Source organism: Tyto alba, unplaced genomic scaffold (genome assembly GCF_018691265.1).
Source record: "Tyto alba isolate M040663 unplaced genomic scaffold, T.alba_DEE_v4.0 Super-Scaffold_23, whole genome shotgun sequence".
Lineage (NCBI taxonomy): Eukaryota > Metazoa > Chordata > Aves > Strigiformes > Tytonidae > Tyto > Tyto alba.
The window spans coordinates 3,860,824-3,887,299 of NW_024881297.1; the positions used below are offsets into that span (position 1 = coordinate 3,860,824).

Genomic DNA, 26,476 nt, shown 5'->3' on the forward strand with positions numbered 1-26,476 from the left:
CAACTCCTCCTCACCAGTCCCACTGCTCCTCACCACGTCCCTTCTTAAATACGTTCTCGCAGAGGCGCAGCCGATTGGCTCAGTTTTGGTGCAGAGGTGGAGCTGACTTGGAGCTGGGGGAGCTTCAAGAAGCTTCTCACAGGGGGCCGCCCCTATAGCCCCCTCCCCTGCTACCAAAAAAACCCACCACTCACTCCAACCCAGGACAAATCCAAAACATAAAAACATTTTTCGCATAAGTTTTTTATAGAAACACAGTACATACATTTTAGCTACACAACTCTGTCTGTAGGGAAAACACTATAGACTAAAGGCAGGAGCCACCTCTTTTAGGCACATGACAGAGTGGAAATAAAATTCCTGAGCACAGACTGTGCAAGATCAGAACAGCTGAGTTGTAGCTACGGCACAGGTAAGGGCATGGTAGGACTGAAATTTGTCTCTGCACTTCTGTACAATCCTAGCAGCAGTTTCATTATTTTACAACACTGTCTGGTAGTCATATATTTGAACCAGTAGTATTACATCACCATTGTCTGAAAGTGATGAAAAACACCTAGCATGACAGATATGCCGTAAATAATTTCCTATCGTTTTCCACAGAAAACTAGGTAAGAAATGTGGATACTAAAACATGAGCCAAATTGTGGCTTCCTGCAGTACACTAGCCATCACTTCCAGCTGCTTCTTCAAGATCTCCCTAACAACTCCGGTACAAAGCCATCCCGTAGCTGATTGAGCCACATTTTCAGTCCCCTGACTGTGTCGATTCACTGGCATCTGGCCTGCCAAAGCCAACATCACCTGCTTTATCCTCCCAGTACGCCCATGCACAGAACACGAACTCACCTCCACGGTGCAGCCTGTGCCTGGCCTTTAAAAACCATCCTTCCCTGCACTGGGGATGATGGTAATAATACTTAAATTTAGGTGCTGTGGTGTGAAAGGTGTGTTAATTAAGTGAGATTTAGGCTTGACATAGGCAGCATTTCTTCACTGAGAGGGCGGTCAAACCCTGGACGAGGCTTCCCAGAGAGGTGGTCAATGCCCCGCGCCAGTCCGTGCTTAAGAGGCATTTGGACAATGCCCTTGACAACAGGATTTAACTTCTGGCCTGCTGTGAATTGGTCGGGCAGTTGGACTAGATGTAGGTCCCTTCCAACTGAAATAGTTCTATTCTAATTAAAAATGAGGGTGTGGGAATTTGGCCAGCATTAACCAGGTACACTTGCTTATACAGACTGGAAAAGGAAAATTACCTGTGGTCATCTAAAGGGATGACTTCATTTTTCTAGCCCATCTTTCACGATCTCCTCTTTTTAGTCCATGGTTATCAAATAACAAATATTAGTCATTTAAGGCCCATCTCATGACTTGAGCAAGCATACGTAGGCGCATATATATATATATATATATATATATACACACACATACTGTCCTGGTTCGGGCTGGAATAGAGTTCACGCGCCCTTTTGCTGGCTGCAGGGGCGCAGACGCACGCGGAGCTCTGAGGGGCTCTGCAGATCCGCGTGCCCTGGCTGTACGCAGGCACGCAAGGAGCAGGGCGGGAGCACAGCTGGAGCGCTGGGCCCGGATTGGCCGCTACCCCATGTCATGTGACGTTGCGCTCACTATATGAAGGAGGGGTGAGGGGGAAGCGCGCTCTCTTTCACTTCCGCCGGCGTTGCTGCGCCGTCTTTGTGTGTCGGGATCGCCAGGCGGGTGTCGGTCGGCAGGTGGTGAGCAATCGCATTGAACATTATCCATTTATACTGTCATCGTATTATTTTATTGCTCTTACTAAACTGTTTCTGTCTCCACGCGCGAGTCTCCCATTTGCCCCTCTGATTCCCTCCCCGTTCCCCAGTGGGGGAGGGTGGGCGAGTGCCTGCGTGGCGTTTGGCTGCCGGCCAGGCTCAAACCCCAAGTCATGGCTCCCTCTGCATCTAGCAACCCACATCAGCGTCTGGCACGGCGGCAGAGAGTGACTGCAGCCTCTTCCCTGCGGATCCCTTGATCCGATTTGCCCCAGGGAAAAGCTACTCAGTAGCTTCCGAAAGGGCCAGAGAGCGGAGTAAAAGGGTCAGATCCTACTCGCAGCCAGCTTTCCCCCGCATTCCCACAGCCCAGTTTATCCCTAAATTCAGCTTTTTTTTTTTTTTTTTTTTTTTTTTTTTTTTAAGTGCCCAAAGCCCCGGTGGCGGGGCCGGTGCCTCACGCGGTGGGTGGGGCCAGTTCCTGGCGGTTCGCGCGGCGGCGGGCCCGCGGCGCGAGCGGCAGGTGGGCCCCGTGGCGGGGGGAAGGGCGGCGGCGGCGGGCCTGAGGGTGAGGGAGGGAAAATGGCGGCCGCCACGTGACGGGAGGGGAAGGCGGGTGATCCATGACTCCATGGGGGCTGCCGCCCGTGGCTGTCTCCCTTCCTAGGCATGGAAGAGCAGGTCCTTGCTAATTGGCATAACTTTTACCCTCGTGTGGGTATTAGTCGTTGACTGTAGCAAGTGACAGGCCTAGTCGTCCGAGGTGTCTGGCGCAGTGAGACTGGCCGTCTAACCCGTTATGTGTTTATTGATTGGTTGGTTTTCGGGTTTCTCTTTTTTTTTTTTTCCTCAACAAGCGGTTAGAGCCTAGTTTTTCAATGTGTTCTTTTCCCATCCCCACCCGAACCCCTTTTTTTTTTTTTACTTAGGAGCACGGGAGCTGCAAGCATAGAGACACATCTGTTGCCGTTGAAGATCCTCCCCCCAAAAAAGTATGCGACTAGGTAGGTATTCTGTAATAACCTCTTAAAAGGGAGGTTTGGGGCGGAAGTAATAGCAATTTGATAATTTCTTTTTAGCAACTGAACTACTGAGATTTGGCTGTTGAAATTAAGTTATAGGCTTGATGTTGTGTTTTTAAGGCACACCTCTGTGTGTGTGCTTTATTGGCAGAAGGATATAACTGAGTGCATAAATTCGTGTGACTAGGAACAGCTGGGCTTGGAGGTAGATGTATTAGCTTCAAATAGTGGATTATGGTAAAATGCATGTTGCTAGTACTTTTGCCTGCCAAGTGAAAGGCATCCGAATCCACAGATGTCTTGGAGGTGTCTGCAGAAGGGGAATGTCTTTGAGTAAGTATGTTTCCGATTTAATGTAGTGAGTACTGATATAGGGAACTAACTCTGCTTTGCTTTGTTGTATAATCCTGTGAATATGGATACCTGAACTGTATAGGTAAAATGGAATATTAACCAAATTTGGTATAATGCTTGCACGAGATAGATATTGCTATATTGTTTGTATTGCTCAACCACTATCTCCTGTTCAGAACAAAGCCTCCCCTCCACCCTTAAGTAAGTGTGTGTCAGCAAAAGATTACCCCACAACCAGCACAAACCAGCTCTGCGGTTTGGCCCAGGTCCAGGAGGCAACAGAGGCTGCACAGGAATCCAGGGTGAAAAGTTCAGCAGTAAGGAAGAGGAGATACTTCCTCCCATGACCACTGCCCAGCCCTTCAAGACCCTTGCCCAGCCCTTCGAGACTGTTGGAGGTAGGTCGTGGGCTGTAGGACAGGTTTACAGCAAGCTGTAAGGACGCCTTGCCCTTGAACTCAAGAACAAGGAAGCGCAATAGCGAAGTTGGCAGAAAAAGAGCTCAAAACAGGATGCTTGTAACCGCAAAGCATAGCAAAGACGCATAAGCAATGCAAGTGCAGCCTACCAAACAGGAGCCAGATAGGGTGCATGCATGCCTCGTGCACAAGGCGAGTCATCCAATCATATTACGCGTGATCGCATGTAAGGAAGTTAGACACTGTATAATTGCACGAACTGTACGGGCAATAAACGGAGCTTGTTGGTGACTTTACATCGTGTCGGTGTTTGCTCCCCTCCATCTGGCCGCGGCATTCTGGTGACCCTGACGTGATCCCAGGACGGACAAGCGGACGAGAGAAGGTGGAGATCCCGGCTGCTTGAGAGAAGCAGGACAACATTGAGAACGTGGCCATGGCTGACCGGTGAGTCAGGCAGACTGCGGTCTGGTTCGGGATGGGCTCCGCTGTATCAGCGATAGAAAAGGCTACGATAGATGGACTATTGAGTGTAGCCAAGAAGACAGGTCACTCCATACCCCGGCAGGACCTTGTTGACTTTTTATTTTGGTGTCGCCGCCGAGGGTTGTTGGAAACTACTGGACAGCTCTTTAGCCAAGATCAATGGCAAAAGATTGGGCAAGAACTATGGGAGAGCGTCCAGACAGGACAGAAGGGGAGCAAACAGATGGCCCATACCTATCGTACGGTTAGGCTGATGATAGATCAGGTGCATGCTGACGCTGAAATCGCAGCAGCCCTGCAGGATGCCCTGAGCAGGGGGAAGATATCAGAGAAACAGGAGGAAGCTAAGGAACTGATAGAATGGGGGCTGTTTCCCGATCCCGTACCCCCTTATGAGTTGGAGCACAAAATTGTTGCTCCCGTTGGTAAAAAAGGGGAGTTTGATGAAATAATTCCCCCCTGGATCCCCGACGAAAAACCCCTGAAACCATCGGCACCCCCGGTTTCCCTTGAGGAGCCAAACCCAATGGAAGTGTCGCTTCCCGACCTCCCAGATTCTCCACCATCCTCACCGTCTCCTCCGTCTCATTCGCCATACGGGGAACTACTTAAGGAATTGAGGGAACAGCGACGACAGATGGCAGATCTCATGATTACCATGCAGGACCTGGACAAAAAGGGTGATAAAGGGAAAAGAAGGGAAATGTATGAGAAAGCAATGGAAGCAGTAAAGGAAGGGATATTGAACATAGAGAAACAACTGGATAAAAAAGAACGAATTGATTGGGGGAGTAGGGAAGGTGTAAAGAAGGCCATTGAGCAAGGGCAGATGACCAAAGAGGATGGACATAAGGAAATAAAAAGGGTGTTCGGAGCGAGCAAAGGACTAACGGAAGAAGAAAAGAGGGAATTGCGGGAAGAAATGTGTAAAGAAGAACAGAGGAAAGGGTATATTCCCAGGGATACCAATTTCGACATGAATAAACGATGGCGGGTGTTTATAATGCAAGCCGATCTGAAAGGGGAGGTAGTAATTGAGCCTATTCTCTCTGCTCCACGGTGGTACACCACGGTGAACGGACCAGAGTGGAGGGCCTTAGAATGGCAGTGGGTTACCAAGTTACAACAGAGTGTGATGGCTTATGGAGCGACCAATTCAGCTGTTCGTAGACAGATGACTGCCTTCATGAAGTATCAAGAACTAGTACCCGCAGATATACGGCTTCTGATGGAAACACTTTTGGGGACTACTGCTTATACCCTATTCTTGGTGAAATGGCAGGATCGCTTAGAGGAAAAGCAGTTAGAGAATGTTAATTTCCCGCCAGGAGATCCCTTAAGGGTAGCAACGCTTGATATGCTGATGGGCTCTGGCGTTTATAGAGACCCTCAAAAGACAGGCCGCATTACCAACAAGGGTATTGGCACAAAGCAAAGCCGCCGCTTTGGAAGCTTTTAATGCATTACCACAAATGGGAAAACCTAACCCTCCCTACTTACAGATAAAGCAAGGAGCAGGGGAGCCTTTCTTGACATTTGTAGATCGTATAAGAGGCCGTTGATAACGCTCCTGACATGGATCAAGATTTGAAAACAATATTGGTTAAAGAAATAGCGACACAGAATGCCAATAGTACTTGTAAAAGGCTACTTGCCACATTACGACCAGGAGCCTCTCTAGTACAAATGGTGGAGATCTGCTCCCGAGCGCCTTGGGAGGAAGAGAAACAAAAAGCTAATATACATGCGGTGGCACTAACGGCAGCGTTGAAGCAAGGAGGGCTTGGGAAAGGTGATCGGGGTCCAGGGGCATGTTACCAATGTGGGAAAACAGGACACCTAAAAAAGGCATGTCCTGCAAGAACGGGGGGAGGTCCTCGGGCTAGTACATTTACAGGTGCGTGTAACTGTTGTGATAAGTATGGTCATAAAGCCTCCGAGTGTCGCTCACGCTTCAAAAAAGATGGAACTCCCCTCCGGGGAAACCTCCAGAGCCGCGGGTTGGGCGCGGCTCAGAAATACCCAGCAGGGCCTCGACATGCCATGGCTGCCTCAACGAACTCGCCGCAGCCACTGCAGGGAGCGCAGGAGTTGATTTGGCCGTGGCAAGAACCATAACCATCAGTAATGGTGAGGTGACTGTGGTCGACTCCACAGCAACGGGACCACTGGGGGGGGGGGTGAGTGCCTTGCTGATTGGCCGATCCTCAGCGAGTAAACAGGGTATGTTTGTGCTACCAGGTCTCATTGATGCAGACTATGAAGGAACCATTAAAATTATGCTTAAGGTCTTTGCACCACCTGTGACTATTAATCAAGGGAGTAGAATAGCACAACTTGTTCCTTTTCATTCTCAAGTGCCGGTGGCAAAAAAAAAAACAAAAACGAGAAGGGGCCTTCGGAAGCACGGGAGATACAGCAGGACCATTGGTTATGTTTACCACAACTATACAGACAGCAAGACCTATGTGACAGGTTCTTGTTATAAATGGGGAAGAACTGTTACAAAATAAAGGGGTTGAGATGATGTTGGATACTGGGTCAGACGTTACCATTATCCCTTTCACAGCATGGCCTAAGCACTGGCCGCTAAAACATGCTACGGCTGTAGTTAGTGGAATTGGTGGGGACTCAGTAACCTTGCAAAGTGAACAGCTAGTAACAATACAAGATGCACTGAACGGGAGACAAGCCTGGGTGCGACCGTATGTCATGCACACACCTTTATGGATAGTGGGGAGGGACGTTATGGTACAGTGGGGGGTAACACTGCAAACCCAGGGTTTTTAATAGCGGCTACTGAGGAACAGAGGCCGCCCATGTTAAAAATACAATGGGAATCGGACACCCCGATTTGGGTGCCTCAGTGGCCGCTGACAGATGAAAAATTACAGCCTCTGGAAGAGTTGGTGGCAGAACAGCTAAGACTTGGCCATATAAAACCTTCACTAAGCGAATGGAACACTCCCATATTTGTAATCAAAAAGAAATCAGGAAAATGGAGATTGTTACATGACCTTAGAGCTGTTAATGCTATAATGAAACCCATGGGTGCTCTGCAACCAGGCCTGCCTTCACCTGTAGCCTTACCGAGGGATTGGCATTTGTTAATAATTGACCTAAAAGATTGTTTCTTTTCTATTCCTCTGCACCCTTCTGACACGGAGCGATTTGCTTTTAGCGTGCCTCAGAAAAACACTTCCCCACCAGCTCCAAGATATGAGTGGACGGTATTGCCACAAGGTATGCGTAATTCCCCAACGATCTGCCAATGGTATGTTGATTTGGCCATCCAGCAGTGGAAAAGGCAATACCCACAGGCTATTTTGTACCACTATATGGACGACATTTTGATAGCAAACCAGGAAAACATTTCACCAGAAACGGAAGATGCCTTGATTGAGGCATTAAAGAGGTATGACTTGCACATCGCTCCAGAAAAGGTGCAGAGAAGTAGCCCTTGGCTGTATCTAGGAATGATGGTAACAGAAACCCGAGTTCGTCCGGGAAAGCTTAAGTTGCATGATGATATTCACACTGTCAATGATGTGCAATAGTGGGAGATATACAATGGATTCGCACTTGGTGCGGGGTGACCAATGAGGATTTAGCTCCTTTGTTTGAGTTACTTAAAAATACAATAAGTCCCACTGAGCCTCGGAGTTTAACAGATGAGGCTCGGAAAGCACTTCTGGACATCGAACGAAAGGTTAATCAGCAACAGGTATACCGATATGACCCTCAATACCCAATTTCGGTTATCATTTATGGTTCAGAAAATAGCCGTTCTGCCATTATAGCACAGGAAATAGAGAAGAAATTGATCATTATGGAGTGGGTGTTTCCACCTCACCAGCTTACAGCCTCTGTGACCACTCCTCAGGAATATATTGGGTCGCTATTACTAAAAGCCAAGGAAAGAGTACGATTGGTCTTTGGGGTGGAGCCATCGCTGTTTGTGCTACCCTGGAAAACAACGGAGCTAATCCAAGAATGGTCACAAGCTTCTATAACTTTTGCTCTAGTGGTAAATAGAATTCCAATATCTGTACATTATCCATCACATCCGATATTTAAAACTACTGCTGTTATAGCAAGAGGTCCAATTGTGAAACAAAAACCAATAAATGAAGCAATCACTGTATTTACTGATGCCAGTGGAAAAACTGGCAAGTATGGTTTCGCATGGAAAGACGCTAACGGGTGGGAAACTAAGGTCTGGGCAGAACTGGGGCGATCAGTCCAGATCCTGGAATTAAAAGCAATAGCCGCAGCATTGGCTCATTTTAACAGAAATCCAATAAATTTGATATCGGATTCGCAATATGCAGTTAGCCTTCTAAATCTGCTCGATCAGGCCAAAATTGGAAAGATTGGGACACCTGAAATACTCGAATTAGTTATTCGACTGAAAAGGCTGTTAGCTGAAAGGAGTCACGAGATTTGGTGTACTCACATGCGAAGTCATACTACTGTTCCAGGTGTTTTTACAGAAGGTAATGCCGTTATTGATAACGCTGTATCAGGAGTAGTATCATTGCAGGGATTTGAAGCAGCACGACGGTCTCATGAATTTTTCCATCAATCCTCGTGTGGTTTGCAAGAAGAATTTGGTATCCCGCGAGCCCAGGCAAGGAGTATCGTCGCGTCATGCCCAGACTGTGCCCGGATACCTCCGCTACAACATCAGGGTGTTAACCCTCGAGGCCTGGAACCTAGATCGGTTTGGCAAACAAATGTTACAGAATATCCGCCTTTTGGGCGACTCAAATACATTCATGTTTCTGTGGACACACATAGTCATGCTGTTTGGGCAACGGCATTATCGACTATGGCATTTCGAGCCGTCAAACAACATTGGTTGCAAGCTTTCGCTGTCTTGGGAGTTCCACAAACAATAAAAACTGATAATGGACCTAGTTAAGTAGGACAGTATAGCCAACGATTTTTGGCCCAATGGAACATAAAACATATCACAGGTGTCCCTTATAATAGCACGGGACAAGGTATCGTAGAACGCCGTCACCAAGACATAAAACGCTTACTTGGAGTTTTGAAAAAAGAGGGGGAGCTAGTCCTCTCGCCTCATGATATGATCGCAAAAGCATGCTATGTTTTGAACTGGAAAAATCCGATTTCAGTTAATGAAAAGGATGCTGAGCTCCCTATCAAATTCCATTTTTCAAAGGAAAATAGCATACTTAAAGCACCTGTGCAGGTGTGGGATCCCAAAACTGGAACTTGGGATAAACAATCATACATTTTGTTAACCTGGGGACGGGGATACGCTTGTGTTTCTACAGGTAACGACAAACCCCGTTGGGTACCAGCGAAATGGGTACGTCCACACCTAACCCGTGATACAGAAAATGCAGAATCCGAACCCCAGACATCTAAGTGAAGAGGACCATCGGTGAGTGGAAGTGAAGCTGTTAATTACCATTCAACCGATACTGGGTAAACTGAAAGGATAGTGTAGTTCCGCCATTGATCGAGCGATTGATCAGTGTCAATCTTTAGACAGTATTTTAAGTCTGATTCCGACGTTTCATACATTTTATTATAGGGGGCCTAAGAGATTAGCTTGTATTTAGTGTCAAGTTACTCAGTGTGCTGCTTGGGTATTGCTTTTTGCGGGGGTGGTCAGCAAACTAAGTGGGTGCATCAGTCTCAGTTACCTGAGCTGTGTTGCCCCAGTTGTGCATTTTACTGGCAGCAGACAGAAAAGGAAACAAAAGAAAAAGAACAACAATGCTGCAAAATAATCCCTCACTAACTGATTATTTATCTGGGAATGCAAGGGGTACTAGGAATGCATAACATAAACCCTAGACAGAACATGTGGGTCACGTGGGCCAATCAAACAGGACAGGAATCGTTCTGTTTGTCTGTGGCAACGCCAAATGACCCTTTTCGGACTTGCTTGATAGGGATGTCCATAGAATCAGTAGATGACTTTGCCTCTTGGATTGAAGGAAATATAGGCGATATCAAGAGGACTGATGGATGTCAGCTTCATGATGGAGGCATGCAGGTGAACGTGTGTGCTAGGCTAAATCTGACTAAAAATCCTTTGGGCAGCTGGGCCCTTAACATCACGCAGAAACTCAATATCACTGGATGGGAGCCACAGGAATTAGAATTACTAGGATCCAGACCTGGCAATTACTGTTTATTTTTGGGATATGTTCCTAATAGTACCCTGGACCATGGGACACTCAAAGTAGGGGTAAAACAGGAATGACCCAGGAATGAGAGCACATGGATTGCTCCAGCCAGCCCGTGGTTTCAAAATACTAGCCATTACTGTGGTGGATGGATACGGGCTGCAAAGGTAAAAAGGCCAGAAACCCTTAAAAGACTGCCGCCTGGAATTTTTCTCATATGCGGAGATAGAGCATGGCCTGGGATCCCAGGGAACGCTATGGGGGGGCCCTGCTATTATGGAAAACTGACATTATTCGCCCCTAGCATTCACCAAACATTGAACATAACACATCGTGAAAAGTTACGAGCCAAACGCTCTATAACTCAATTAGGGCCAGATTGTAAGGATAACGTAGAGCCATGGGATAAGCCCTCTAATATCATAGCCTCACTCTTAGCACCTGGAGTAGCGGCTGCACAAGCCCTTGCACAATTACAAAAGTTAGCTTGTTGGACTGGTAAACAAATCAATCTTACATCAGAAATTTTAAGCGAATTAACCACGGACGTAGATAGTATTAGACACCAATTATTACAAAACCGAGCAGCAATAGACTTCTTGCTCTTAGCACAAGGACACGGCTGTGAAGAATTTGAAGGGATGTGTTGTTTGAATTTATCAGATCATTCTGAATCTATTCACAAGAAACTAGCTCAACTTAAGGAAAGCATGAAAAAATTGACTGTGGAAACTAACCCTTTTGACACATGGCTAAAATTCTTGGGCATCGGGGGATGGCTGCGTAGTCTTATAATGATGTTTGCTGGAGCAGTTATTGGGATATTGCTTTGCTTGCTTTTTGGACCCTGCTTGCTACAATGTATTATGCAACGCCTGCAACAGATGGCTGATGCTTTATTTGAAAAAAGAGGGGGAGATGTTGGAGGTAGGTCCTGGGCTGTAGGACAGGTTTACAGCAAGCTGTAAGGACGCCCTGCCCTTGAACTCATGAACAAGGAAGCGCAATAGGGAAGTTGGCAGAAAAAGAGCTCAAAACAGGATGCTTGTAACCGCAAAGCATAGCAAAGACACATAAGCAATGCAAGTGCAGCCTACCAAACAGGAGCCAGATAGGGTGCATGCATGCCTCCTGCACAAGGCGAGTCATCCAATCATATTATGCGTGATCGCGTGTAAGGAAGTTAGACACTGTATAATTGCGCGAACTGTACGGGCAATAAACGGAGCTTGTTGGTGACTTTACATCGTGTCGGTGTTTGCTCCCCTCCATCTGGCCGCGGCACAAGACCCTTGCCCAGCCCTTCAAGACCCTTGCCCAGGACCAAAGGAACTCACTGCGCAGCCGCAAGGAGTTGGAGACCTAATTATAATAAGTGAGGGTAGGCAGGGATAGGTTACGAATACGTATAGGCATCTCATGAATATGCAACACTTTGTAACATATAAGCAAGGCAGGAGCGGTGGGCGGGGGCACATGCTTGTGGCGGAGCAATCCCCCATGTGCCCCAGTGCCGAATAAACATACCTGCTTTACAACTCTTTGTTGTGAAGCCTTTCATCCGTAAATCATAAGTTGCTGGCAAAATGTGCTGTTGGCATGCAGGCTAGGAGGAACAATCCCCCTTGCACCTAGAACTGCAATAAACACCTGCTTTATAAGTCTTCGAGAGCTGTAGAGTCTGTTTCTGCACATCAGTACTAGGAGTGATCTGCGACTGCAGGAGCAGAAGGAGATGTCAGGTTGATACCAATACCTTTGTTTCAGGGCAGTTTGCAGCTCTGAACATCATACTGTTCAGTGATGTTTGCTGTCTTGCATGTGTTTCTCGTAGCAATACTAAACTGCCTCAAACTTGTTTTTACAGGGGAAAAACACTCTTGAATTGTGATGACAGAAGATGGGATTAAATTCCACATGTGAATTCTAGGAGTAGCTGTTAGTAGAGCTTTTAACTTAGGGTCTCATATTCTGGAATTGATGCCTTTTGCCAGCAATATTATTTCTGGTTATCAAGAAGCTAGCAAAAGCTAATTTTAGGCTAGATCTTAATCTCACTTTAGACTTAAATGAATTTTTTTAATAAAGTTCAGACTTGGAGCCTAAATGAGAGATTCTGCAGTCCATCTCATCTTCACAAAGGGACTGGAATGTAGCTTACTGTGCCTAAAATTAGCCTTGACTGCTTCTGTACAAATACAGTTAGGACAACTAGTTCATTTTGTGCTGCTTTCAGGGATCTCCTCCTATCTTTAGGCTGTCACCAAGTCTTAAGCAGTTATAATAATGCTCTTGGTAGTTTAATGGCTCTGCTGTGCTCTGTCATGTGGCTGACCATACTGCAGTATTACTAAATCCAGTGACATTTGCAGCTTCAGTGGTGGCTCTTTTGCTGCTCAAGTGTGTTAGGTTGTTACAAGGACTATACATGTAATGTGTGAGCTGAAGGTAAGTTCGTGAAGTCTGGAAAATGAATGTAAAATAGTCATAGTACATATGCCAATGTAAAGCATTCAAATGTATGAATAAATTAATAAAGAGACATTGATTCTCACTGCAAGTGTCACTTCTTCCTTTCAAGACTACTGATAACCAAGACTAGACATGCACGTGTTCTTTGGCGTGAAAGATACATGCCACATCTGCCCCTTGTGGGGAAAGATACAGCTTTTGATAGCTGGGCCTTTAATTTCTGACTGTGGTTTTGGGGCAAAGCAGTGGCTGTGGCTCATGCATTGTCTGGGAGCCATTCCACAGGTGTATGATTTTAATCAGATGTTACTACTGTAAGGGAAAAACAGTGACTGTGCAGCTGCTTTTTCCAATTTGGTTGCTGAGGGATCTTTTCTTTTATCCATATTCAAGAAAATAATATATAGAGTTCCAGTGGATGGCGAATCATTGTAGAATCCGACAAGATAAATGTTTTAAGTAAATTTACTGCCTTATCTAATACCACCCATGTTGGCACAATCACTTGTGGAATAATTTCCAGTTAATAAGGAGGTTTTTTGCAAATCATTGCAAACTGAAAAGTGGGGGAGGAAGGGGAGGCTTTGAAAGGGCTGGAAAACAAAATCTGAAGCTAAAGCTGAGACCACTGGGCAGTGCAATTACTGCTGAGTATTTGGCAACTGAGGGGGTGATTCCTGTTTGAAGTGGATGGGGGTGGGATTGTGGACTTTAATTACAACATGGATTAGATTTGAGGAAATTACTTCCGATGGCTAGGTTAGTCACTAGAATAGACTGGTAGGAAGATTAAGGAGCTGTCATAGGAAGCTTTTTTTTTCCCTAGCATGTACTTTTCCTGCCATTGCAAAAGTATAGCTGAGCGTATATTCTGTGGGTAGCTGTAATAAGTGATACTACACCTGTTTAATCAGTGGTATCTGATTACCCTTTTAAACAGCTCTGCATACAACCCGATCATATCACATCTTTACTGTTCAGTATTCCAAGTTAGTGACTGCCCCACCTGCTAGGCAACAGTCGTGACTACATACTGTGAATTTCCTTTTCTCTGCAAAGAGTGCTTTCAGAAAATAAGTTAACAGATCTATTCTACAAGGGCAGTTACTTGCTGATTGTAGACAAGAAAATGCGACGCAGGCAGCGGCCAGGAGAGAGCTGCTGTCCCCGGCACGAGGTGTGGGAGGGCACCCTGATGCAAAGTGGCTTCCTTAGTTTTTTTAGATCAATGTTTTTGTGACTGGCTTTGGTTGCATGAATAAAACCAGCTGTAGGCAAACTAATAGCAGGAGTGGAGTTGGAGATCTCTTTCTCCAGGGATCTGGAATGCGTTAAAACTGACCACAGAACGCAAAATTCAAAAATATACAAAGGTCTGGAGAGAGGCATTATTCTTTTATGGTCACTGAAATACTGAAATTGTAGGCTTTTTGGTATTGGCTCTTAGCTAGTCTGGCATTGCACTGATGTGGTTGTCTGAGGTGTTACCCCAATTACCTTGAGTTTTAACCTTTGCTTTTATCAGGCAGCACCTGCCTTTTTAATCTGTTTTATCAATTTCAGTGCATAATAACTGCATTGTTTCAGGGGTTTTTTTCTTTTTTTTTTTTTTTTTTTTCACAAGTTGCCCTTTGAAAACTGTCATGTGTCTGCCTCCTATAACACAGGATCCTTTTGTGTGAAACTAACTCAGAGGAGGACCATGTAGCTATTCTGCTAGTCCATTGTATGAACCAAATGTTGAGGGCACTGGTATTTCCACCTGAATAAATTGGCCTGGTGGCTTTACCTGGCCTGCAGGTTAGATTTGTGAACATTCATATTTAGAACTTGCAAAGATAAAGCAGTGGGTTTGAATTGAGTAGGAAAAAATAATTTTCAAGTTATGTAAAAGTATGAACTATAATGTTTGTTGTGGGTATATCTGACTAGTTTTGAGTGCTTAGTGAGGTTACATAGATTTTCCTATGACTGAAGCTTTCCATCACCATCCAGTCACGTGCACAGAGGGCAGTGAAATCTGCTTTTCCAGGTTACTTGAGTGCAACAGAGGTATTCTTAAAATATGTGGCTTTTTCACTTCCATGTGGCTTAGGATGTCTTTTTCATGATTTCTCTTGAAATTTAATTCCTAATTCCCAAACAACTGTTTTCTTATCTTTCCAATCTATTCCTGTTGCGTTTTAGCTCTTACCTTTGTAGATGCTCCTTATTCTTCTGCAGCCTTTTCCATCTGCAGTTACATCCAGTCTTGCACCTCTCCAACTTTTATCCTACCCAGCCTTTTTTTTTTTTTTTTTTCCTTTGCTACAAAGGGCAATACTTTCCAAACTCTTAACTCATCTTTTTCCTGTTTGTGATTGCTTGGTGTTGCATTTGCAGGAAGTTACATCGTCAGTTTTTATGTTCCATGCTAAATAAATGGAAAAAGGAGCTACTGCATGTGAGTAGGTATCTAATGTGTACAAGCTAGCTCTGGTCTCTACTACCTCAGTTAACTGCTTTTGCTGTTACTCATCAGCTTGGAGCACAAACAAAAACACATTTTTCTTTCCTGATAACCCAAACTTATTGTTTTCTGGGTAGTTTCTTCTACTGGGATCTGCTACTTCAGCCTACTTGGTTTAACGTTCCTGTTAAGTTCTGACGTTGCCACTCCTGAAGTCCTAAGGGCATTAAAATCCTCTTGAGTATAAATATTCTAGCACTTGAAAGCATGGAATAGTTCAGTAACACTGAAAAGGATGGAGAACATTGAATCAGGACTGACTTTTTGTTAAATATAAGCTGTTACAGTGCTGTGAATTTTTCTGGAAGACAGCTGAGGTTCTAGATAGTCTGCATATAATGATCATAAAATGAGATATTGGTTTATCTGTGGTTTACAGATAAGTGCCCTTTTACTTTGTGAAGGTGTTCAGGGTTGAGATAAATGCATGCTAAACAGGCTTTGTGTGTCTGTTGCAGTAATGTTTCTGTTCTTTGTTTCTGTTGTATATTCTCTGGAAAATGGACAAAAGCTTGGGAAGCTCGTGGGGACTACATCTAACTATAAATCTTCATGGTGTTGGGGAACCTGGATAGATTACACATCGGTGATCAAGATGGTCATCTAATAGAAATGCTGAGTGTTTTCTTATGTCACTGTTAACACTGGTCAACCTGCTTAATACAAAAAAAGCCCTTAGTGTAGGCTGAAGAGCAGGTTTTTCTACCACCTTGTATGTATTAAAAATGTTGAACAGAGGGCAGAGCAGCAAGAGACAATTCTTAAGCGCTTTTAAGAATGCAGGATAAACTTATTTATGATAACCTAACTGGTCTAAGTTAAAGCACACAAAGCACTAGGAATTCCACTGTACAGAACAAACTTCAATCTCTGAGAAAATGGCCCAGAGCTTATATGCTTTGAAGAAAATATGTTCAAGAGCACCCTTTTTCACTTAAGAAAGTTCACATGAAGTTTACATAAAGATGCTCCTGCAGCATCTGCTTGTATGTTATCCACAGGATTAATGTATAAAAGTTGTAGTCAGTGTGGCAGTTTTTATTGTACACATTTATATCACCAGGCTCATTGAACAAAGATTAGAATGACATAGCATAAAGACAACTTCATTTTATGCTAGAAACTGAAAAGGCATTCTCTCTGCATGAAAATGGTAGTGCAACAATTTAAAATCTAATGAAGCATCCTACTGAAAGAGCAAAACTAATTAACTACTGTACTAAATATTAATGTTTACTACACTTAGTACGTGGACTTGATTTCCCCCCCACTACTGTATCTGTGGTGCAATTTCTAAAAGATTATTACTTCCCCTGTATAAAATGCATGTATTGTACTACACAGCCTATTTCACCACATGTCTCAAAATAGTCTCATATAGCAAAATTTTGATGGTAAAAGTAGATGTATTTTGACAGATTTACTTCCCCTTCAATTAAAAGGGCTACATATAAGTAAAAATGTAAATGGTTTTAAAGTTCACTAGCAGTGTTTCACATAGGCCTAACAGTAGGTGGTCACAGTACTATGATTTTTGACATATTTTTAAATAAAATTTAACACTATTTCAAATAGTGTGGAGTTACAGAGAACTAAAATATATTAAAGCACCTTGTGTACTAGTTTAGCACCAGTTCCAACAAGATATTTAAACTAGTCACGACCCTTGAAAGCTAGGTTTGAGGCTGGGGAGTAATTAAGGGCCAAGTCTGAAATCACATGGGCTTCTGCAGTATCATCACCACTTCTGCCTGCAAACTGAGTTGTCTTGGATATTTGTTACAACACCAGCAAGACCCAGAACCATACAGAAATGAATGATTGCCCACTTACAACAGAAGTACAAGCATCCCACTTTGTTCACAAAAGGCCCCACAACACTGTCGCAGCCAGAGTGCTTGGGGATAGGAAACAGATGAAAACAGTCACTGGGAGTCACAGTTGGCACAATCGCTATGTGGTAACAGGAATCTGCCACGCTTGTCACACTGGAGCCTTTCATGGCCCACAGAGCTTTCATCAATTTATGAAGCATGTTTGTTAATGTAATACACAGAGCACGCTTGCAGATCGTCAGAATGGCCTCTAATAGGGGCTCTAGAGGCAGTGCCGGACTTTCCTGTCTCCCTCTTGACTGTGGGTGTCACAGGTATTTTCAAGGCTGATACCCGTTAGTGTTGCTCAAAGATGATGGTAACTTTCTCCGTGGTAAGTTCAATGGGGTGGCTCTTTCTAAAAGGGTAGTAAGTTGGCTTATGTCTTGTACGTTCAGAGTGACGTTTTATCAGTGCATTTTTCTAATAAACCATTAAGGTTTGCTTAGTTTGGGGAACAGTATTTGTAAAAGGAATTAGATGGAATCAAGATGTGCCAATACTTCAGAAGTCACTGAAAACTATCTAACTCGACTTTCCTGTAAGATCAGTCTGAACCAGTGTTGCAACTAATCAGGAGACAGTTGTCTACATATTATCTTGTAGAAAATGGTAGTTTAAGACTTTATAGACCTTTTCAGACAGGTTTTGGCTCAACATCTCCAGTATTTACATTGTACGTACTTTTAGGATTGACAGAGGTTCTTAGTGTTACTTGAGTAAAGCTCCTTCAAAACCAGCAATGAGGACTGGTATGTTTGTCTGTCAGTCTGATACTGTACTGACAGCTAGTGGTAAATAGGAAAAGTAAATTCTCTTTAAAATGCTGTATGTACTAAGAACTATGGAATTCAGAAAGAAGACAGATATTTATCTAGAGGAAAGAAAGTAAGAGGTCATTTGGTTTTGACCTACCTCTTGCAAATGTCCAGGAAGTTTGCAGGGAAACTTAACTTCCAGTGTACTACCTATTTCAACTGGGAATATAATTTATGCACACTAAGATGTGAGAACATTTATCAGAGTAGCTGGGAATCTGATTATTGACAATTATTTTCCTTCTAATACATAGTCCTAATTGCCAAAAATCAACTTTCTAATGGTTTTATTAGCTCATGAAACGTGAGTCAAAATTAGAGGGCTGAGTGCAAGATCATAGGAAGACTAGGAAGACAGTCAAGAACTCATTAAATAAACTAGACTGTAGATTAATTTTGAGATCTGTAATTAATTCTAGAGAAGCTTGGAGCATAAATAGCTTGGAGCTACCACAGTCTTGCTGTGGGCAGTGAATCTCACACTGAACTCTCCAGCTGTCCTGCTCCAATGTTACTCTAAGCTGGCTATCACTTTCCCCCTATTTTAGGGACATGGCAACTTGTCCGTGCGATATGTAAACTTCCTTAACACTGAGGGATTTTGTTTGAATAGTAATCCCTAACTGGAAAGGTTGTGTGTATACAGCTTGGATTTAACAAAAACACATGAATTGGGAAAATGTGTCTGTTTCCACCCACTGTGGGCCCCAGCTGTGCACTGTGAGCTGTTCAAGCTGTCCTGCCTCAAACTTCATTAACAAAGTCTGGTTTTCATTACGGACATTCATAGTTTGGTCACACTTTTTATCCAGGGTACAAAAGATGATACTTTTGTGTAGACACCTGGAGAATCTTTCACTCCACAGCCATAGCCCCAGGAGGTCACACCATACACGACCCAGCTTTCCCCTGGACGTTCACACATCAGTGGTCCACCACTGTCTCCTTGACAGCTATCAACGCGTTTCTGTTCCTGGATGTTTCCAGCACAGAGCATTCTGCCTGTGAATCTTCTTTTGTATCGCTCTTCGCATACCCTCTTGGGAAGTAAGGGGATGGCAGCCTGTTGCAATGTTCTTGAATAAGCTCTTCCTGCAAAGAGGCCCCGTATTATCGTCTCATTATGATGATTCATCTCAGAAACATAAATGTGATTTAATCTAATTTCTGCTGTCAGTCCTTCAAGAGTAAATACTGAAAAAAATCTGCTGTGCATTAAAGATAATACTAAAATACTCTATAGATATTGTAAATATAGAATACAGTTGCTTTTAAAAAAACCTTCAAGATATAACTTTACTCCTTGTGTTCACTGGGTCTTTCCAAGGCTGGAGTTTGTTTTGTTCCGAAAACACATTGTGTCTTCTACAGGAATGTATGCCTTAATACTTAAAATGGGGAAGCTATTTTGGGAAGTCTTGAGAGGTGGAGACTAAAGCTGGAAAAAATACTTCATTTCTAGGTCACCAGTTCAAATCTACTCTAGCTCAGCATGAGAGGTACTGCATACTCTGTCGGCTTACCAGTAGAGCATCCAGCCAGCCATCACGCTTGCTCCCTGTAAGAACACACGAGCTTGCTTGTCGCCTCAGCTGAAGAGCTAATGTGACTGAGCCCCTGTGTGCTCCGGTAGTGTCAGCCCAGTCTTTTACAGTCCTGGTAACTCCTGTGTACCAGTGTGCTAATGGGACTCCTGACCAAAAGGGATCTACGTTTTGGGGGGGTCACCAAAACTTGGCCTTTGGTTTTCTTTATCTGTAGTGAATCCTGCCTTGTGTAATCACTGCTCTGCTTGTAAAATGTCAAGATTTAAATAATTTGGCTTTTTTCTATAGCTTGCACCTCTTTTTCGGTTGGAAACATGGGAAATTAAAGCCAGTGTTAAGGTTCTCTTTCAAGTAGAGTCTTAATACTTGTGAAATAATTACGATTCATACAGTAAATATGAAATGTCAGCTGAAGTACTGCAATGATGTAATTTCTGACTGCAATTAAAGCCAATTATTGCAGTGGTTAATGTTTCCTTAAATAGACGCCCTAAGTAAACAGCATTGCAGAACTTTCAGTGAATTGTGTAAAAAGCTAGACAGAGCTAGGCAATGAACTAGCAATTGTTTTTAACAAAAAAACCCCACCACCCTACAAGTCTGTCTCCTTTACTGTAGTACAGTGACCCAGACATCTGTGCACACAGATTCATGCATGTAAAGAGGAAGAACTGATATTTGGCCTTGCTGCCTTGTCTCCTTGCCAGTTTGAATGAGTCAGTGGAACAAAGGCTCAAGTTGCTGTCTTGCACTGTATTCCGCACCATAAAAACATGAAAGTAAAACACGGTTATTTGTAAAACATTTAAAGAGGAAGAATCTTGTACTGACCTAAAAAGTGACTAGATAGTTTGTTCCAGAAGCCTGGACTGAAGATTGCATTGTGGCTCTCTTAAATTTGGCAAGATGTTCTCTTATTTAAAACTAACTGATTGAAAATGTCAGTGGTAACAAGGGAAACTAAAAATGTTATTTGCAATTCTATTATGTGTGTATTTTCTATCTATTTTTCTATTGAAGTAGTGTAATTTATAGAACTTTCCTAAAATATTCATTGTACTTACCTTAAAAACCTTAATTATATTAGAGGTGTTAGTTATGTTCTGAGTCAGGGGGTGATAAGCTGCTGTGCAAGGTATGCCTGGCAACAAATAAGCTTTTCATTCATGCTTGTCAGTCTTACTGAGGCCATTTTACCGACTGCTTCTGTGATTTAGTGTGACATGGTTAATCACCACTTTTGAAACACAAACTAAATTCAGTAAACAAAGTGTTGTCATTCCTGGTTAAGGATCAGGAAAGAAAATATTCCTGTATATACGAAGAGTAAAATTGTTCCATTTTGAGCATTTTCTTACTCTGAGTATTTGAGGTTCTTTATTTATTTACATGACCAGCCTCAGATAACGAGATCGATGGGTGGAAATCATGAAAACATTTTTACCTGTGTCACCCCATCCAGTGATATAACAGTTGGGAGCACTTTTCTGTGGTCTCTCTCTCCTTAATGGCAAGCAAGCAGGTAGGACGTGGGTACTGAATCTGGCACACTGCTCCTCTGGCCCCTGTAGCCTCACCAGTGCAATGTCGTAGTTGCTGCTGTCAGGCCTGTACTCTTTATGCATCACTATCTGTTGGACTCCGATTTCTTCCTCGTACTCTTCTGGTACCAGTGTGTGATAGTCTCCCACTCGCACAGCATAGTTCCGAGTGTTGTTGCCATACCTAAGATTGAGGTGAAAACAAATGGGACCGGTTCATGCAAAGTCAGATGCTAAGCGTGCAAACAGATTTGATCAGGATCTTTATTGCTTATATAAATAATGACACTAAAAGTTTTTTTTAAAGAGAAAAAAAGCTTTCTCAGATGTTTAGATTGACATTCAAGTATATCCTAAAGAATATCAAAAAACTTTCACTGAAGTTTCCGGTTGGGCTATGTTCCTTTTTGTTTATTTTCACAGGCAAGGTTTCTTATGCCATGACTGGCACTTATTTCAAAGGTGCAAGCAAGGTGCGCATTATAAATGTATTTAGGAAGTGTAACACAAACTGCCAGTAATTATAATGAAAACCTGAGTACTAACATAATTGTGATGCTCCAAATAAGTACTGACATGAAAACAGTGTTCAAGCTTGCTTTGTACGTTGGTTGAGAAACTCCAGAGGCTTCGATAACTTGATAAAAACATCTTATGTTAACTGAAGTTATAATAAGGAAAACAAAGCATATGTGCATCACAAGCACCTATTGTCAAAGTGACAGAAGGCTGTAAATCTTAGACTTGTTCTGCATCTAATATGACCCCAATTTCTTTCATATCACAGACTAAATGGTAAATACCTCAGAGATGATTACTGTGGCTGAAAGAACAATTTTCCGTGCATGCCTTTGGAGATTTTTGGATTACAGGACACACAGCCCTTCTCAGGAAAATGCAAACGAGGAAGTACTGTTGGATACATTTCTTTATTTTAAAATCTGGCTAAGCCAATCCAAATATTTTTCCTTTGACTTTTCCCTTTCCCTCATAGCCTTCAATAGGAAGTTTGTAATACATGTGCAGAAAACACCCTACAGTGTTCTGTCACCTTCTAACCTATACTTGTGCTTTTTATACCCTCCAGCACTGTGCTGATCTCCATAGCTTACTAAAGCTTGCTTGAGGAGCAGCAGACAAAGCAGGAACATTACAGGTTTCTTCTGAACAACACATAGCTGTACCACTGAATATTTCTTCTAATTGAGGGTTACATTCCTTGTTGCCTGCAAAGCTTGCTTTGTCAAATTCTGCACATCTCCTTCAGGTCTTCTGTGAGTAAAATTTCACTTCTAGGCTTGTAAAGACAGAATGTTGCAGGCTATGACCAAACATCTGTTCATCTGAAGATGGCCTTCTGTATAGGAAAAATTAAGTAACTTGTCTACCACAAAACTTTTTCCAGGTCCTCCTCTGTGGGAGTCTGTGTGAAATAATACTCTCCAGATACTGTATTTTCCTTCTGGTTGGAAATCAAAATTCTATAGCAGCTGGAAGTGAAGAGATGCAACTGATGCGGACTTTTTAAAGTTTACAGAGGTGTTTAAAAAAGTATTCCTACTGATTTTAGTTTCAGAGGGAGCACTGAGAAAAATTGTGTATTCTACTAAATACATTACTAATTTCCTCCCTGAAAAAAATAGCTCAAAAGATTTTTAATTTGTGGATGTGTATGTCTATCTCAAGATATTTAAGAAAAACTCTATTTGTATATGTCACATTACTAATCTGTTTTGACCACAAAAGTAGTAGTATTTTATAACTTATCACTGAGTCAATTTTAATTAGGAATTTTGTATTAAGAAATGAGAGCATAAATAGGGAGGGAGCATCAGAAAAGGCAGAAGCATGAATCCTGGCTTTCCAGGCATTCTGATTCCAGTCCCTTGAAGTTTCTAGAATAGAGGTATTCCTTTGCAAGCTTTCTTAAAAAACAACTGCTTGAATCTCTCTTTCTCTTGCACTAGACCTCACGTTCTCATCTCTAGATCATCTTATGTGGTTTTGCCAGTTTAAAAAGCTCACTAAGACTTCACAGTTGATTCTTTTTACTGATAAAATAAATGGGAAAATTCCACTGAAGTAAGGCCTGGTACCTGATACATTGCTTTTATTTTTGTTGCCTTTAAGGAGATTCTTCAGAGTAAGAAAGGCTGTTAGCTCTTAACTAGTTTCTGGAGTTACATTTATCCATCTGTATTTGGCCATCTGAAGTATGACATCAGAGAAATCCTAAATTCTGCATCCTTGCAGATTGTCTGTCAAATCCTTGCTCTCTGCTGCCTGCCAAGAATTTCTGCTCTAACACTGATAAATCCCCTCCTGGGTCACTGTTGCCACATATCTTACATCAAAAAAAGGTATTCTTACCATACTTTGCTGAGATACTTATTTGTTTAGACTGATAACAGTCTACTACTATTGTTACTCTGAGCTGTGATGTGGGGAGCCAGTAAAAGTATAATCTGGCACTGACTAGAAAACAGTGGGGTTTTTTTACAGCAGTGCTGTGATCTGATCTATAACCTTGGGTGAGTTTCTTTTCTGTTTTTTTCTTCTGCCATCTATTTGGCTTTCCTTAATACAGCAAGGAGTAAGGCTACACGCATCTTCAGTATGTTAAAACACGATGTAGTACAGCCATTATTTAACTTAGCTTTCTTCTAATATTATTCCTGTGAAAGTGACCGTTTTCTGGTAAAGATGCACAACGTATTCATAAAATGCTTCGTACATTTCAGTACCAGTTTGTACTCAATAGGTTTTATGTATTTGCTCGCTATTGCATCTGGGAATTTTTAGAGGCTACAATTCAGAGTTTAATTTAGCATATTTACATATAGATAGACTTGAAAGCAAATTTTCCTGGACCATGTAGAGAAATTTAAGTAACGCTTTGGCAAAACTATAGCATTCAAAGTTAGAAATGTATCTTTATATAAATATACTAATTAGGGGGGAAAGTATTTTTTTTTATTCCTCTAGTTACAGAAAATATTAGTAGGGAAATGACTCTGATTCTTTAGTTTAATCTTGTGTTCTGCAGAAGGCTGCATCTGTAGGTCAGTATTTATAAATATTAAATTTATAAATACTCTTCACATGGAGGCCCTATAACCTGATAGGTACTGTATTGAACTACAGCTTAAAGGTTTCTGAATTGCTTGCAGCAAGAGAAACTACCAAACCAAGGGCAAGTGTACTGATCACTTTGGCCATCTTTTTGATGGAAGTACCCATAATGCCGATTGTTTGTCAGAAAGCATGCTATTGTGGTATATAAAGCAGTTCAAATACACTATGAAAACCAAACTGACAGACCCTGGTAGCTCATTTTATTGCATAAGCTAATCAGTGCTTTGGTCCTCTGTGAAACCGGTAAAACAGAGGAATAAACCACCCAACTACAGAATGTTTTACACGCTGACAGTGCAACTCCTGTGCTCCTCTCCAAAGTGGACAAGGTCGGTGTAGCAGCAGGTAGCTGAATGGTCAGGGTGTGCAGTGTCAACGGTTTTTCACTTTTGCAAAATCTAGTTACAGAACAGACGTAATGCTCAGAATGTAAAGAGTGTAGTAATACTGGGATGTCATATCTAGCCAACTAAGTACTTCTCCAATGTCTTGCCCAGGCTGAGATTACAAACAACTTTGGCTGATGCATTAGCTGACTTTGTGGGATCTATCTTCCTCAAAGTAAATTAGAAAAAAAAGCTGATACGAAAGTACTTTAGTTAATATTGCAGTAAAATGGCTTTATTGTTTTCATTTTAATTACTCTAACTTACATGAAAAACCCCTGCTAAAGTAAATGGAAGAGTTGTTTTTGTTACTGACATCTCAGATGTATTTTTCTCCTCAAATTTCAAAACGGCATGATGACATTCCACTTAAGTATCTAAATGATACAGCAACAGAGCCCAATAAGTTAAGTAAAATTCTGCTGTTTCCTTTGCCAGTTAGGCAATATTAAATAGTTTAATAATTTTTGCCACAGGGAGTGTTTATAACTGTTGATCTCATTGCCTTTAAAAGGTAACATAAATAGGATTCTGTACCCTAGAATTTATTGCTTGATACAATCTTTGAATGTTTGAAAGGTGTATTTTAACAATTTTTGTACATATCTGAGTATCATATTGGACTATAAATGTACAGAGTCATTACCATTAAATATATATTTGCCTGACATAATCTGCCCAAAACATTCCTAAGAGTTCACTGAAAATGCTCTCTTAAAATTTACAGATACACTTTCGGCTCAGTGCAGCAAACCACATACTAGTGCTATGCTGACAGTTTCTGGATTATGAAAGCTTTTTTACCTTCAATAAATATTTGCCCATCTAAGTTAACCATTGTGTACGTTGGCATACAGTTTTTGTATATAAAACAAACACAATCACAGGACTTTGCAGATGTGTATTATCAGTGGTGCAATGGAAATATGGGTCTCCAGTAGAGAAAGGTAATTCTACATGGCATAACTTTTTTTTTTTTAATGTAATGCATGTGTATGTATTTTAGTTTATAGGCCTTATCTTGAACCTCAATTACAGGATTTACCATATGCTTCATCCATTATCTGTAACACAATTTGAAGGGGGGGAAGAGTTGTGATTTGGTTTTTTTTTAAACCTCATGGAAGTCAGAGTACTACAGAGTCAAAAATGTATTAGGTGTTTGTAATTTAGATGAGAAATTAACACACTTCCTTACTAAACTGATTTAATAATCAGATGAACTTGATTTTTAATTTTTTGACTTATAAGCCTAAGCATGAAGGAAAGTTGTTCATGACTAATGATTAACGAGTGCTTTCCTGTCAGCCATATATCAGATAGTATAGTGGAAAAGTTGCTGCTTCTATTTAATGTTATGTCCTTGATTTTTGATAAAGGGAACAGTTTCCTTTAATAGGTTCCTGCTGCTTTTCTGTGTTATGGATGATGGTCATTTATAGCAGAATAATGAAGAAAGAAGATCCAGAAAAGCTTATCTTAATTAAAAGTACTGATTTTAAGCATTTAATAGAATGAGAAGTGCTGCTTCTCATGCAAACCTATGAAGCTTTAATAGCTGCAAGGCTTCTAGTGCGAAGCTTAATGAGCAGTCTTTGCACAGATCTACCATCTTTCTGTACACATTCACACACAAGGCTTTCTTAAACTGATTTTTTCATCTGTAGAAAATTATATTTCTTCCCCTGTAGTAGCTGTCATTTGCCAAATGTGGAAATATTGTAGTAGAGCATCAGTACATAAAAAAAAAGAAAGGCAAAGTAGTCTAGCTTAGGCGTGTCCCATCTTCCTCACCTATAATTCACCTATGAAATGGCAGCGAACTACCACAGGCACGTCACATTTGAAGAGTGGAGGCAGAGGAGGGTCTGGGAGTGCTTCGTGGGTGGTAAATGATGTCACTTTCAGGGTATTACCCCTCTGTCGCACAGATGGGATGGGCAGGGCTTTAAGCTCTAGTGCAGCCTGACAATATTGACCTTAGCTCCT

At 42.2% G+C, this 26,476-nt stretch overlaps 1 protein-coding gene, 1 long non-coding RNA gene and 1 other non-coding gene across 7 annotated transcripts in view; 2 read left to right on the plus strand and 1 right to left on the minus strand.

The window, feature by feature from the left end:
• Window positions 1–1,650: 1,650 nt before the first annotated feature.
• Window positions 1,651–12,759, plus strand: LOC116965205. Of its 4 annotated transcripts, none has more exons than XR_004409205.2 (6): window positions 1,651–1,739; window positions 2,687–2,761; window positions 3,310–3,531; window positions 3,915–3,999; window positions 9,342–9,451; window positions 12,073–12,759. It is a non-coding gene; the product is annotated as an uncharacterized LOC116965205 (long non-coding RNA). The 4 variants fall into 4 exon arrangements; XR_004409203.2 differs by having other exon boundaries at window positions 3,400–3,531; XR_004409204.2 differs by lacking the exon at window positions 3,310–3,531.
• Window positions 2,377–2,507, plus strand: LOC116965318. The gene has a single exon (XR_004409289.1). It is a non-coding gene; the product is annotated as a small nucleolar RNA SNORA24 (small nucleolar RNA).
• A 3,444-nt stretch (window positions 12,760–16,203) lies between the features above and the next one.
• PRSS12 (serine protease 12) overlaps window positions 16,204–26,476 on the minus strand; it is a 46,089-nt gene continuing 35,816 nt past the window's right edge. For both annotated transcript variants that reach the window (XM_042796292.1, XM_042796291.1), the window contains exons 12-13: window positions 20,870–21,150; window positions 16,204–18,970 (exon numbers count right to left, since the gene is read on the minus strand). In XM_042796292.1, the coding sequence (XP_042652226.1) occupies window positions 18,663–18,970; window positions 20,870–21,150 (589 nt within the window). In that variant the 3' untranslated portion in view covers window positions 16,204–18,662. The remainder of the gene's footprint in view (window positions 18,971–20,869; window positions 21,151–26,476) is intronic.